This window comes from Panulirus ornatus, chromosome 12 (genome assembly GCF_036320965.1).
Source record: "Panulirus ornatus isolate Po-2019 chromosome 12, ASM3632096v1, whole genome shotgun sequence".
Taxonomy (NCBI): domain Eukaryota; kingdom Metazoa; phylum Arthropoda; class Malacostraca; order Decapoda; family Palinuridae; genus Panulirus; species Panulirus ornatus.
Window position 1 is genome coordinate 21,328,736 of NC_092235.1, and position 13,960 is coordinate 21,342,695.

Sequence of the window (13,960 nt, forward strand, 5' to 3'; positions counted from 1 at the left end):
TATGAGTTTGCAAAGTCTTCTGTACATGTTTCATTTTGGAAAGAAAAAATAGAATAGTTGCCTATAGATGGGGCTTGTGAGGGAGAGAGAGAGAGAGAGAGAGAGAGAGAGAGAGAGAGAGAGAGAGAGAGAGAGGGGAAGATCTCTTGCCAAATAGGCGCTGGTTATGGTGGATATTGTCGCGTTGAGGTGATGAACGAGGGAATATTTGTTGACCTGAATATCCCTAAAGGGAATATTTGTTGAATATTCCTAAAAGGGAATATTTGTTGACTTGAATATTCCCAAAGGAAGTATTTGTTGACTTGAATATACCTAAAGGTAGGTGTGTGTGTGTGCGCGCGAGACAACCTTGAACTGGAATGGACATTGTCAATGTTTTATTATTATTATTATTATTATTATCATTATTATTATTATTATTATTATTATTATTATTATTATTATCATTATAATTAATATCATTATTATCATCATCATCATTATTGCCTCTTCCTCTCCTCTTGTGTAATCATTGTCTTATAAGTTATATAGAAAGTCCCAGAGTTATATGTTATATATTTATAGGCACAGTCCCAAAGTTATATAGATATAGAATCCCAAACTTGTTCTTGGTGTAGAAGTTAGTGTTATCACAACCTCATGATATTGCACACACACATATATATTCTCCCATATTTACCCAGACGATTCAATATGTGTCTTGCATACCATCGCTCCGTTTACATATAGCCATTCAACCATCTTGAATAAATATAGCAAATATATATATATGAATTATTACATATATATATATATATATATATATATATATATATATATATATATATATATATATATATATAGCGTAGAGCACCAAAATTATTTTGTTTTCGCGTATAACATTATCCCTTGGGGCGCCCGCCCGCCCCTCGCAGCTCCCCCAGGGGCGCCCTCACTCACAGCTCCCCCAGGGTGCCCTCACAACTCCTCTGGGGCGCCCTCACTCACAGCTCCCCTGGGGCACCCTCACTCACAACTCCCCTGGGGCGCCCTCACTCACAACTCCCCTGGGGCACCCTCACTCACAACTCCCCTGGGGGCGCCCTCACTCACAACTCCCCAAGGGCGCCCCCTCACTCACAACTCCCCAGGGGCGCCCTCACTCACAACTCCCCCAGGGGCGCCCTCACCCACAATTCCCCTGGGGGCGCCCTTACTCACAACTCCCCCAGGGCGCCCTTACTCACAACTCCCCTGGGGGCGCCCTCACTCACAACTCCCCAGGGCGCCCTCACACACAACTGCCCAGGGGCGCCCTCACACACACACACTCCTCCTCTCCCACTCACTCATAGGGCACCACGACCGGCGTCCTGTTAGCCAAGGTACACGTCAGAGATAAAGAGAACTTTGCGTCATACAATGAGAAGACGCTATCGTATATACAACGAAGTTTCGTTATCCTGTATACGCACACGGCGAAGTTTCGTTACCCTGTATACGCACACGGCGAAGTTTCGTTACCCTGTATACGCACACGGCGAAGTTTCGTCACCCTGTATACGCACACGGCGAAGTTTCGTTACCCTGTATACGCACACGGCGAAGTTTCGTTACCCTGTATACGCACACAGTGAAGTTTCGTTACCCTGTATACGCACACAGCGAAGTTTCGTGGATTTATCCTATGCGTGGGGGAGCGACTATGCCACACACACACACACACACACACACACACACACACACACACACGTAAACAGAGACAGAAACATTTACATACCAACAAAGACAACAAGAACAACAAGAACCACCAGAACACCCCTTCCCCCCCACCTCCTGAGCCATGGACCCCCATCCCTCCTTCGTGCACCACCCCTTCCCCGCCACCCCACACCCCTTCCTGAGCCATGGACCCCCTCCCTCCTTCGTGCACCACCCCTTCCCCGCCACCCCACACCCCTTCCTGAGCCATGGGCCCCATCCCTCCTTCGTGCACCACCCCTTCCCCCACACTCACACCCCTTCCTGAGCCATGGACCCCATCCCTCCTTCGTGCACCACCCCTTCCCCCACACCCACACCCCTTCCTGAGCCATGGACCCCCTCCCTCCTTCGTGCACCACCCCTTCCCGCCACCCACACCCCTTCCTGAGCCATGGACCCCCATCCCTCCTTCGTGCACCACCCCTTCCCCCCCACCTCCTGAGCCATGGACCCCCATCCCTCCTTCGTGTACCACCCCTTCCCCCACACCCACGCCCCTTCCTGAGCCATGGACCCCATCCCTCCTTCGTGCACCACCCCTTCCCCCACACCCACGCCCCTTCCTGAGCCATGGGCCCCATCCCTCCTTCGTGCACCACCCCTTCCCGCCACACCCACGCCCCTTCCTGAGCCATGGACCCCATCCCTCCTTCGTGCACCACCCCTTCCCCCACACCCACACCCCTTCCTGAGCCATGGACCCCATCCTTCCCTCGTGCACCACCCCTTCCCCCACACCCACACCCCTTCCTGAGCCATGGGCCCCATCCCTCCTTCGTGCACCACCCCTTCCCCGCCACCCCACACCCCTTCCTGAGCCATGGGCCCCATCCCTCCTTCGTGCACCACCCCTTCCCGCCACCCCACACCCCTTCCTGAGCCATGGACCCCCCCTCTCTCCTTCGTTCCCCCCCTTCCCCCTTCCGCATGAAAATGACTTTAAAATCTAATTTGCCTGGAGCTAAATTCCGTCTTGAATGTTGTTCGGCCGGATAAACAGGCCATCATTCGGTGTCTTGCGACACGGTGGCTTTCCAGAACCACGAAGAATGCTACTGTTGTGGCTTTCCAGTACCACGAAGAATGCCACTGTTGAGGTTTTCCAGTACCATGAAGAATGCCACTGTTGAGGTTTTCCAGTACCATGAAGAATGCCACTGTTGAGGTTTTCCAGTACCATGAAGAATGCCACTGTTGAGGTTTTCCAGTACCACGAAGAATGCCACTGTTGAGGTTTTCCAGTACCACGAAGAATGCCACTGTTGAGGCTTTCCAGTTCTATAAAAGAATGGCAGTGTTAAGGTTTCCAGGAGCATGTAAAATGGCAGTTTAGTCTTCCGGTATCGATGATGCGTGACCCCGGACACTGTGGCAGAAAATTTGCATATCACTTTATCATCTCCATCACAGCCACTTGCTTTCCCCAGGGTCCTATCGCGAGCAGATAACAAAAAAAGTAATTCTCATAGCTTTGTATTCCATCGTAATTATCTTTGCCTAATACATACATGTTTGCATAGCTTTGTATACCATCGTAATTATCTTTGCCAAATACATATATGTGTGCATAGCTTTGTATACCATCCTTTGCATAGCTTTGTATACCATCCTTTGCATAGCTTTGTATTCCATCGTAATTATCTTTCCCAAATACATACATGTTTACGAAGTCGTACTTCGTGTCGTTCAGCTCTGGCATTGTAAGTCTTGCACAAAGATCTTTTTTTTTCCCCCCGTGGGATTATTCATAGCCACCTCACAACGGCCCATAAGTATAAGTAGTTGCTTCCCGTCCCCAAAGGCTACTTATAATTGTGTAAAGTTCTCTCTCTCTCTCTCTCTCTCTCTCTCTCTCTCTCTCTCTCTCTCTCTCTCTCTCTCTCTCTCTGGTCACAATGCAGACATGTCTTACTCACAGACATAAGGCTGCGTATGTCATGGTGGCTGAGCATATTAACGCTCTTCGTTACTATAGACTTCCCTCATCCCCCCAACCCCTCACCCTTCTCCTCTCTCCTCTTGCCCCTGTGGCTTTGCTATAGCCTCTCCCTCCCTCCCTCCTTGCCTCTGTGGTTTGTTATTCGCATTGCTGGTTCGATGTTTGCTCGGGAGAACAAAGGCTTTGACCCCGTGGCTTTTAGAGGGAGGAACGTCTGGATGGAAAGATGTTTTTTGCTCGAGGTTAAATTGCGAAGCAGTGGTTGACATGTGTTGACGTGAGAGAGACACACAACAGGAGGCCTGTTTAACCCACGACTGGATTGCCTCTGAAAAAAAAAAGAAATAATTATGGGATTTAATTTGACAAGAATAGTTGAATTCCTCTTAGTGCTTTTTGAAGCTATCACCGACTTCCCCGCTGCTGCACATTAGCCTTTTAGTGTCCCCGTTACCGCCGTCGTTTATACCTTTAATTCTGGCGGGGTTTTTATTCTCCTTCTCTCAAAAGTATACCTGAATTTATGAAATATTTGTCTAAACGACTTTTGGAAGGTATTGCTTCTGTACTTTATCATTTATGTTTGATAAAATCATTGGTTATGCGTGTCGACCATGGAATGCCTCGTACGTGGAATTAAAGTAATAACGTCTTCAATTTCGGATTTATATTCTTGTGAATGATAATTTATGGAAACGCAAACCATGAATTAGATTGTCGTGGTAATTTATGGAAACGCAAACCATGAATTAGATTGTGGTGGTAATACACTTTCCAGAGACCCACAGTTCATGATGTAATTATGAAGACGCCTGTGGGAATACCCGGGAGCCTATGTGTAATAGGCATTAGCATGATTACAAACGACCAGCCAACTGAATATGACCCTTGTCCTGACCCCCAGGTGAGACCTGGTTTGACCCCAGGCGAGGAGACCTCCTTGGCTGCCTACGAATGAGAGAGATTAAAGTCAAGGGTTTCGCGGGATAACGAGACGACGCGTTCCATCCCCCCACGGCTCAATGTGCCATTTATGGATAGGTGGTTTTGGCATGGATCAAAGGAGGGAAAGACTTCAGTCATTTCCAGGAGGTTCAAGAGTACTGGGGGAAGACTAGTCATTTCCAGGAGGTTCAAGAGTACTGGGGGAAGACTAGTCATTTCCAGGAGGTTCAAGAGTACTTGGGGAAGACTAGTCATTTCCAGGAGGTTCAAGAGTACTGGGGGAAGACTAGTCATTTCCAGGAGGTTCAAGAGTACTGGGGGAAGACTAGTCATTTCCAGGAGGTTCAAGAGTACTGGGGGAAGACTAGTCATTTCCAGGAGGTTCAAGAGTACTGGGGGAAGACTAGTCATTTCCAGGAGGTTCAAGAGTACTGGGGGAAAGACTACAGTCATTCCCAGGAGGTTCAAGTGGTGGATGGGGGAGGAGAAGCCTTCTGCTGTACTATCCTTTCTCAATCAACATTAACTTGTGAACCGAAGCGTATATATTACTATCCTCCAGCAGGACACAAGTGTCGGAGACCATCAGGTCTTGTGTCATGCCTTTCCCCATGTACTCCTTCAGGGAGTTGGATCCATCGTCCTCCCTCACATCTCACGATACCTAAACCCCCCATCCTCTCTGCAGCTCACTGGATCCTCATGTCGGGGGATCAGAAGTAGGTCGACGAAGTATTGGATTCTTAACGACCGTAAGGGGATAACACAAGAAGACGGAAGTTTTCCTCAATGCTCTTCAAGGTGGAATTATTTCTTTCATTTCTTACCAGGAAATGTCCCCTAGCGTCAGAAGATGCCAGAAGGCGTCAGCTAGCAATACCCGGAGATCATATTGCCGAAGAGGGGCCCCTAATCGAAGAGTTACGATAAGGGGGCCCTCATCGAAGAAGATTGTGATGCGACGTGGGTGTGTGGGCGTGTGTGTGGTGGTGGATGAGGAGGAGGTTCAGAGCGGAGGCCGGAGGTGAACCTGGAGGACAGTGTGTATGGACTAGATGCAGGAGAGGTCTCTGTTGAACGTAAATCCCTTGGGGAACGTGGAGTGAGGCTGAGGCTGGGGAACGTGGAGTGAGGCTGAGGCTGGGGAACGTGGAGTGAGGCGGAGGAGGATCTATTTTTCCCCTACAGCTGGAGGACAGAGCGTTGTGTATGCCAAGGGCTTCTGTCTGGTCTACGAAGAAGGACAGGGTTACGAAGAGGTTAGAGGAGGGAGAGAGAGAGAGAGAGAGAGAGAGAGAGAGAGAGAGAGAGAGAATAATGGATCATTCAGTCCCCTTGATCTTTATCCAAACAGGGATGTGGCGTACCGGAATATAATTTTCTTCTTAAGCTTTCCCCTCGAAAAATAACGAAGGGTTGTCTCTGGAAAAGCAAAAATGGAGAGGAGGAGGGGGGGAAAAAAGGGGGGGGGGGATCATGTGGTGGTGGGTGGGTGGGTGGGTGGGTGGGTGGGTGGGTGGGTGAGTGGGTGGGTGGGTGGGTGGGTTTAAGATTTGACCAGTGTACCCATCGATTTTGTCAATGGATCTGGAAGAGAAATTGAGGGTTCGTTCATGCCTCTGTGGACGTCCTTGTTGACGAAGGGAGATTCGTCTGGGGTCAGAACACAGCTCCTCTGATCACACACACACACACACACACACACACACACACATATATATATATTTTAAACTATTCGCCATTTCCCGCATTAGCGAGGTAGCGTTAAGAACAGAGGACTGGGCCTTTTTTGGAATATCCTCACCTGGCCCCCTTCTCTGTTCCTTCTTTTGGAAAATTATATATATATATATATATATATATATATATATATATATATATATATATATATATATATATATATATAAGGAAGCCATGTTAGGTATACATTTCCCGCATCTTGTAAGTATAAGATATATATGAGGAAGTCAGGTATACGTATACGTTTCCTACATCTTATATAAGATATATGAGGAAGCCAGGAATACATTCCCTGCATCTTATAAGACTAAGGTATATAAAGAAGTCATATTACATATACATATAAAAGTTCTCCTTCGTAGAGGGCGCTATGAACCTGATATGGCGATCTTAAAAAGTGCCATATACTTTCGGGAAAGTGGAATTCCTATAACGTTTACGATTTTCTTTTTAAGACTAGGAAGTTGTTAAGACTTATTTATAAGGGACAGACCTTGAGGTCATAGGCCCCTTAAGGGCACGTATGGTCCTAGATCTGCTTTTCGCTTGTAGTAATGACATTCTAGTGTGTGTGTGGGTGTGTGTGTGTGTGTGTGTATGTAAGAGAGAGAGAGAGAGAGAGTGTGTGTGTGTGTGTGTGTTTAGGGGGGTTAGATGTGGTCTATCTGGATCACAGAGACGCCCCTGGGGGCTCTTTTATCATTTATCAACCTCGTATCTCAGTTATCAGAAGCAGGAACAGAGGTTAGGGGGTGATATGGTGGCCCAGGTGGGGTCATTAGAGAGAGTATTTGATGGTCGTCGGAATTACTTTATGGCGTTATTTGACGGTCGTAGGAATTACTTTATGGCGTTATTTCATGGTCGTTGGAATTATTTTATGGTCGTAGGAATTACTTTATGGCGTTATTTCATGGTCGTTGGAATTATTCTATGGTCGTAGGAATTACTTTATGGCGTTATTTTATGGTCGTAGGAATTACTTATTTGGCGTTATTTTATGGTCGTTGGAATTACTTAATGGCGTTATTTTATGGTCGTTGGAATTACTTTATGGCGTTTTTTTATGGTCGTAGGAATTACCTTATGGCGTTATTTGATGGTCGTAAGAATTACTTTATGGCGTTGTTTTATGGTCGTTGAAATTACTTTATGGCGTTATTTTATGGTCGTAGGAATTACCTTATGGCGTTATTTTATGGTAGGAATTACTTTATGGCGTTATTTTATGGTCGTAGGAACTACCTTATGGCGTTATTTTATGGTCGTAGGAATTACTTTATGGCGTTATTTGATGGTCGTAGGAATTACTTTATGGCGTTATTTGATGGTCGTAAGAATTACTTTATGGCGTTATTTTATGGTCGTAGGAATTACTTTATGGCGTTATTTTATGGTCGTAAGAATTACTTTATGGCGTTTTTTTATGGTCGTGGGAATTACCTTATGGCGTTATTTGATGGTCGTAAGAATTACTTTATGGCGTTGTTTTATGGTCGTTGAAATTACTTTATGGCGTTATTTTATGGTCGTAGGAATTACCTTATGGCGTTATTTTATGGTAGGAATTACTTTATGGCGTTATTTTATGGTCGTAGGAACTACCTTATGGCGTTATTTTATGGTCGTAGGAATTACTTTATGGCGTTTTTTTATGGTCGTGGGAATTACCTTATGGCGTTATTTGATGGTCGTAAGAATTACTTTATGGCGTTATTTTATGGTCGTTGAAATTACTTTATGACGTTTGAGGCCAGACCACGTAGAATTGGCACGAGTGTATGATGGCGTGACCTTTGACCTGACCTGGCCTGACCTGACCTCCCCCCCACCCCTTATAAGGGCCAGCCTTACGCACTGACCTTACCAGTCCGCTCAAGGGAGCAATTTACGTAATGGTCCGAAGAGACGAGAAAAAAAAAAAAAAGATATTTAAAGACTGTAATTTATACTATAATAAAGAAAAAAAAATGCGACCTAATTTAGGTATGGGGAAAAAAAAAAAAGGCCTATTAGGAAACTGGGGGAAAAAATAGATGAAATGACACATAGAATACGAGCGGAAATTTTAAGCCTTGTAGCAAACTGGGGGAAAACATGAAAAACATAGATGAAATGACCCACAAAATACAAGCGGAGGAAGAGAATCCTCGCGTCTATATATATATATATATATATATATATATATATATATATATATATAGATAGATAGATAGATAGATAATAGATGGATAGATACATAGATAGAATATATATATATATATATATATATATATATATATATATATATATATATATATATATACAAAAGAGCATCGCGAACTCCGGATGAAGTGAGACTCGATCCCTTCTCGTCCTCGCGGGAAACGACCTCGAAAGACTCGACTGAGAGAGAGTTTCCAACACCCCGGGATGTAAACACGGCGGTGTGAGTAAGGGGAAGGGAGGGAAAGGTAGGGTGGGTTACGACGTCTCTCTCTCTCTCTCTGGGTAAGGGTCAGGTGGTGGGTAAAGGGGGCGCAGAGAGAGAGAGAGAGAGAGAGAGAGAGAGAGAGAGAGAGAGAGAGAGAGAGAGAAATGGACGACGAACGAAAGTGTATCGTTTTGCCGACTAGGGGGGTTGTTTTACGGGCCAGGGGAAGGGGGGAGGGGAGTGTCTTTTAAGGGCATATTGACGACGGAGAGGGGAAGGGAATGGGTATTGATCCTCTCCCCCCCCCCTCCACCTCTTTCCCTCCCTCCCCCCCCCCCCCTTAACGAGGTCTTTTAAGGGAATGGTTAAAGAGGGTCACAGTAAGCGATGCAACATGATAGTTGACACTGTCGTTGAAGACAATGTCTTCATTGCCTTCCAAGAGAGAGAGAGAGAGAGGTGTATGCTTGATCGCCGTTTCCCGGGTTAGGGAAGGAGCGCCAGGAACAAAGGAAGGAAGGGACGCACCTGCTCGCATCCATTCTCTAGTTGTCATGTGTAATGCACCGAAACCACAGCTCAAATATATATATATATATATATATATATATATATATATATATATATATATATATATATATATATATATATATATATATGTTATTGATAATGATTAATGCAAAAATCAGGTATCTGTAACCCAGCAACACGGCTAGAAACCTTCGTGAAGATATGAAACACAGAATTTGTGAGAAGCTGTAACCATACTTTACCTTTCCATTTGGCTAAGGCGATTACGTCAGCAACGCTCCATTTTCTGAATCCGTTTGAAGACGAATTACTTTACGAATGGGCCTTTTGTTATAGCTTGCGTCGTAGATCAAGTGTAACATATGACTCCGAGAGTTGTATAGGAATTATGTAACTTTATAGCCTGGCGAATTGAGGGTGGTCAGAAGGGGAAGCCGAGCAGTTGGTTGTCGGAGATGACCCAGTTAGTATGACATGAAGGCAGATGCAGCCTACGACGACTGTTGCTTCATTATCACATCCCACTTATTATCTTGGTTATCATGGTTGACATGTATGAAAACAGGTACAAGTAATAAGAGTAGATGGAAGATATATATAGGGATGTACGTCGCGAAAAGACAAAGGCCTGCAAACGAGAATAGCAGTGACGGAAGCTAAAGATGAAATAATTATCCCCACAGGATTATTGTTAAAGATAATTGTTCATTAGGGTAAAGGACAGTGGAGTATTATGCAAATCCTAGCACTTCGCTGTTTGCGTAATGCTACTGGAAATGGACGCGCCATCATCATACCTGCAAGCCTTTGACCCTTGCCTGATCGTTCGCTGGGATCATCCATGCCTTTTGCACGTCCACAGAGAATACAAGCTGCAGTATCATTTAACGTTTAAGCTTGAACTTGTGATCTTGGTTTACAGCCACATATGTTCGTTAACAGTTTAGCCAATTGGTGAGAGAAGCAGTTCTGCCACATTGCGGTAGTGTCATTAAGATGAGGAGTTTAAAAGGTAGTATAGAACACATGTAAACACTATTCCTCTAACGACCAGATCTCTTGGAGGATCTCGTGTATGTATGTATTTGAAAGGGTCACAATTAAGCGCGTGATCAAGGATATTCCGATGAGTCCACGGGGGAAAATGAAACGCGATAAGTTCCCAAGTGCACTTTCGTGTAATGATCACGAAAGTGCACTTAGGAACTAACAGTGTTTCATTTCCCCGTGGGCTCATAGCAATGTATATATATATATATATATATATATATATATATATATATATATATATATATATATATATATATATATATATTAAAATGAAATACCCAGGAGTTGTGTACCGCCAGCCTGTGTCTTTCGTGTGTGTGTGCGTGTGTGGAGAGAGAGAGAGAGAGAAGGAGACGGGGCAATGAATTCAATCCTGACAATTTGTAAGTAATATGATATGGAGATAGCAGTATTGTTACGAAATTGAGTGGAAAAAGATAGATAGATAGATATTTCTGGTACACACCAGAGAGAGAGAGAGAGAGAGAGAGACTATAGTGGAGATGTATGTGGGAAATTGGCCAAATGTGTGTCGTCACCCAGGTGGGTGATAGATTAAAAACATCTTTTGTAATAACCAAATTGCTGACGTCATCCCTGGGGATAGGGTAGAAAGAATACTTCCCACGTATTCCCTGCGTGTCGTAGAAGGCGACTAAAAGGGGGAAGAAGAAGCTGGAGACTGGAAATCCTCCCCTGCCGTTTTTACTTTTCCAAAAGAAGGAACAGAGAAGGGGAGGAGGGCGGGGCGGGGCCTAGTGAGGGTATTCATTTTTCCCTCTTAGGCTCAGTCCTCTTGTTCTTGACGCTACCTCGCAACTGTGGGAAATGGCGAATATGAATGGGGGGGAAAAAAATATAGGTTGTCTTGCTGATGATGACCAGGAAGTGTCGTGTTACTAGTTCTCCTTTCGTGTGCTGCAGGAAGGGTAGCGAGGCGAGAGGGGATTGTGAGATGTGTTCTCCGCTCACGGTGTGTTCAAAAGGGAGGGAGGGAGCGTGTGTTGGGTGTTCAAGTACAAGAGATTGGCGCCCCACGAATGTAAAAACTCCCTCCTCAGTACAAATAGGTTGTGATAGAGGATGTGGTGTGAGGGAACTGTGGTCGTGTTGACATTGCATTTGGTCTATCGTGTGTATTATTACAAAGCTCTTGAATTTGAATCCCTCGAGAGCGAGTGTGTGACACGATGGAGTATGTTGAGCTGACCTTTGTTCGAGACTTTGACCCCTTAAAAAGGTCAAGGTCAGAGGTCATGCCTCCATGCCCAAGGGGTCATGTACCATCCTGTACCAGTGGTGTGAGGGTTTTTCCCTCAGAAGGAAGCAGACCTGTAAACTGTACCTTTCTAGAACCGTAAAGTTTACCCCTTTTAAACCGTAAACTGTATCCCTTTTAGAGCTGTAAACTCTACCCCTTTTGTGTCGTAAACTCTACCCCTTTTGTGTCGTAAACTCTATCCCTTTTGCGTCGTAAACTCTACTCGTTGGTGACGGTAGACTGCGTTCAACACACACAAACATTGACACACCCTTACACAACACACACACACACACACACTCTCACACCCCAACACTCACCCTCACACTCCCCAACACTCACCCTCACACTCCCCAACACTCACCCTCACACTCCCCAACACTCACGTGGTATCTGTCGAGGGCGATGGCCGTGATGGAGATGGTGGAGACGAAGATAGACGTGGCCTGGAGAGTGCCCACGAGCCTGCAGGCGAAGGGCGTGTCCCCGAGCGGCCAGTACTGCGACAGGAGCTCCATCAGCGTGAGGGGCATGGTGATCAGGCACAGGAGCAAGTCCGAGATGGCCAGGTTGATGATGAAGACGTTGCGAGCGGTGCGCATGGCGGGTTTTCTAATGACGGCCAGGACCACGAAGGAGTTTCCCGTAGCGCCCAAGACGATGAGGGCGCTGTAAGCCAGGATCAAGGTGTAGAAGGCCATCTCGCCCACCCTCCTGTTGCGCTCGAACTTGTGGATGAGGTCGACGTTCAAGCCGCCGCTGAAGTTCAGGAGGTGGGTGAGGTTGTGGGCCAGGCTGAAGTTCTCTTCGAGGGCCACTAGGTTCGCGAGGCTGAAGTCGGGAGACTCGAAGTCCAAGAGTGAGTGTGCCGGGGATCTGGAGGCGGAGGTGGGTTCGGTGGCTCCTTCGTCTGCCTCGCTCCCGCCCAACGCCTGCCACTCCAGCAGGTGCATCATGCCTCCGTCACACGACGTCCGAAGCTCTCGTTGTCCTCCTGTGAACTTCGAAGTCCCGACGTCTTCGTCAGTCGTGCCATCCAGCGGCGCCGCCCCTCCCCCGTGTGGATCACAGGGTCGTCACTGTCGGTGGGGGGAGGTTTTTTGCGATTCCCTTTTGGAGCGAATCACATTTCGGGTCTTTCCGATCATCCACTTTCTTCTACCTTAAGGACACACGAATGTTGTGGACGGACGGACGGACGGATGCACGCCTCTCAGTCTCTCTGTACATTGTCGATCGCGTCTGCTTCGAAGATCTCCTCAGAGTCGACGCGTCGAAACACACACACACACACACACACACACACACGCACACTGTCGTAAATCGTACTCTTACGGGTCGTAAAACGTGTGTGTCTTTCTCTCTCTTATTCACGAACGCGTGTGTGTGTCTCTCTCTCTTATTCACAACGAACGAACGCTTCTGTTCAACGCACAAGGGGGAAAGCAAGTCAGCCCCACACACGCACACGCACACGAACGCACGCCTATGTGTGCGTATATATTTAAGTCGTCGACACCATTTGTGGGATTTCACATTGGATCGGATCGCATCACAGTGGGATTAACGTACGTAGGTGAGCGAAGGCCCCCCGACCACTTTTGATCGAACCCCGCTGGTCTTCACCTGGCAATAGACCATCATCTATTTACATTTTTTTTTCCTGCATGTAAAATAGATAGATTTATCCTCGGGATTGAATATTCTATCCCACCCAAAAAAAAATTTATTTCGAAACTTCTGGTAATTGACTTATCTAGCTATGTTTACAATCCCTGGGAGACTCTTTGTGTTGTTTTGATTTGAACGAACTTCGTAAATCTATACAATATGGACTTAACACTGTGTATATATATAAATATAAATGTGTATATCAGTTCAGGGCAGATTGGAGAACAGTTTTGTGTCTTTTCAAAACTTGGGAGAATTGGCGGGAAAATATTTTTTCAAGTTTGAAAGCTCTTCGACTAGAGTCAAAAAAAAACTAGGGCTGTGGAGCGTCTTCCCCCAAGAACGGCGTGACCACGTCACCTCCCTGCAAAGTTCTGCTCAACTGGGAGGGACGGCAGCCTTTATATAACCTCGGTCTCTCCGCTGACTCATGGCAACTGCTTCGACTTGTTGCTGCTGTGTTTGGCCTTCTCATATTTTTTTTTTTTTTTTCCTTTTCATATATTCTCGGTGGAATTGGATTACCTCGCGGGTAAAAATAGATAAATATGTGAAGATTTGATTTAATTTTTAACGGTTGGGAGGGAGAGATGTGTTTGTGTTTATGTAATTTTCTTTTTTAAAACAATTTCGATGTGGAAGTTGATATTAAATTTGTAATACC

The 13,960-nt window shown here is 45.8% G+C and overlaps 1 protein-coding gene across 1 annotated transcript in view; it reads right to left on the minus strand.

Moving 5' to 3' along the window:
• The window catches only part of LOC139751838 (neuropeptide F receptor-like), a 125,943-nt gene extending 112,292 nt beyond the window's left edge, over positions 1 to 13,651 (minus strand). The window contains 1 exon segment of the mRNA XM_071667461.1: positions 12,012 to 13,651. Coding sequence (XP_071523562.1) covers positions 12,012 to 12,581 — 570 coding nt within the window. The 5' untranslated portion in view covers positions 12,582 to 13,651.
• Between the last annotated feature and the right edge of the window lie 309 nt (positions 13,652 to 13,960).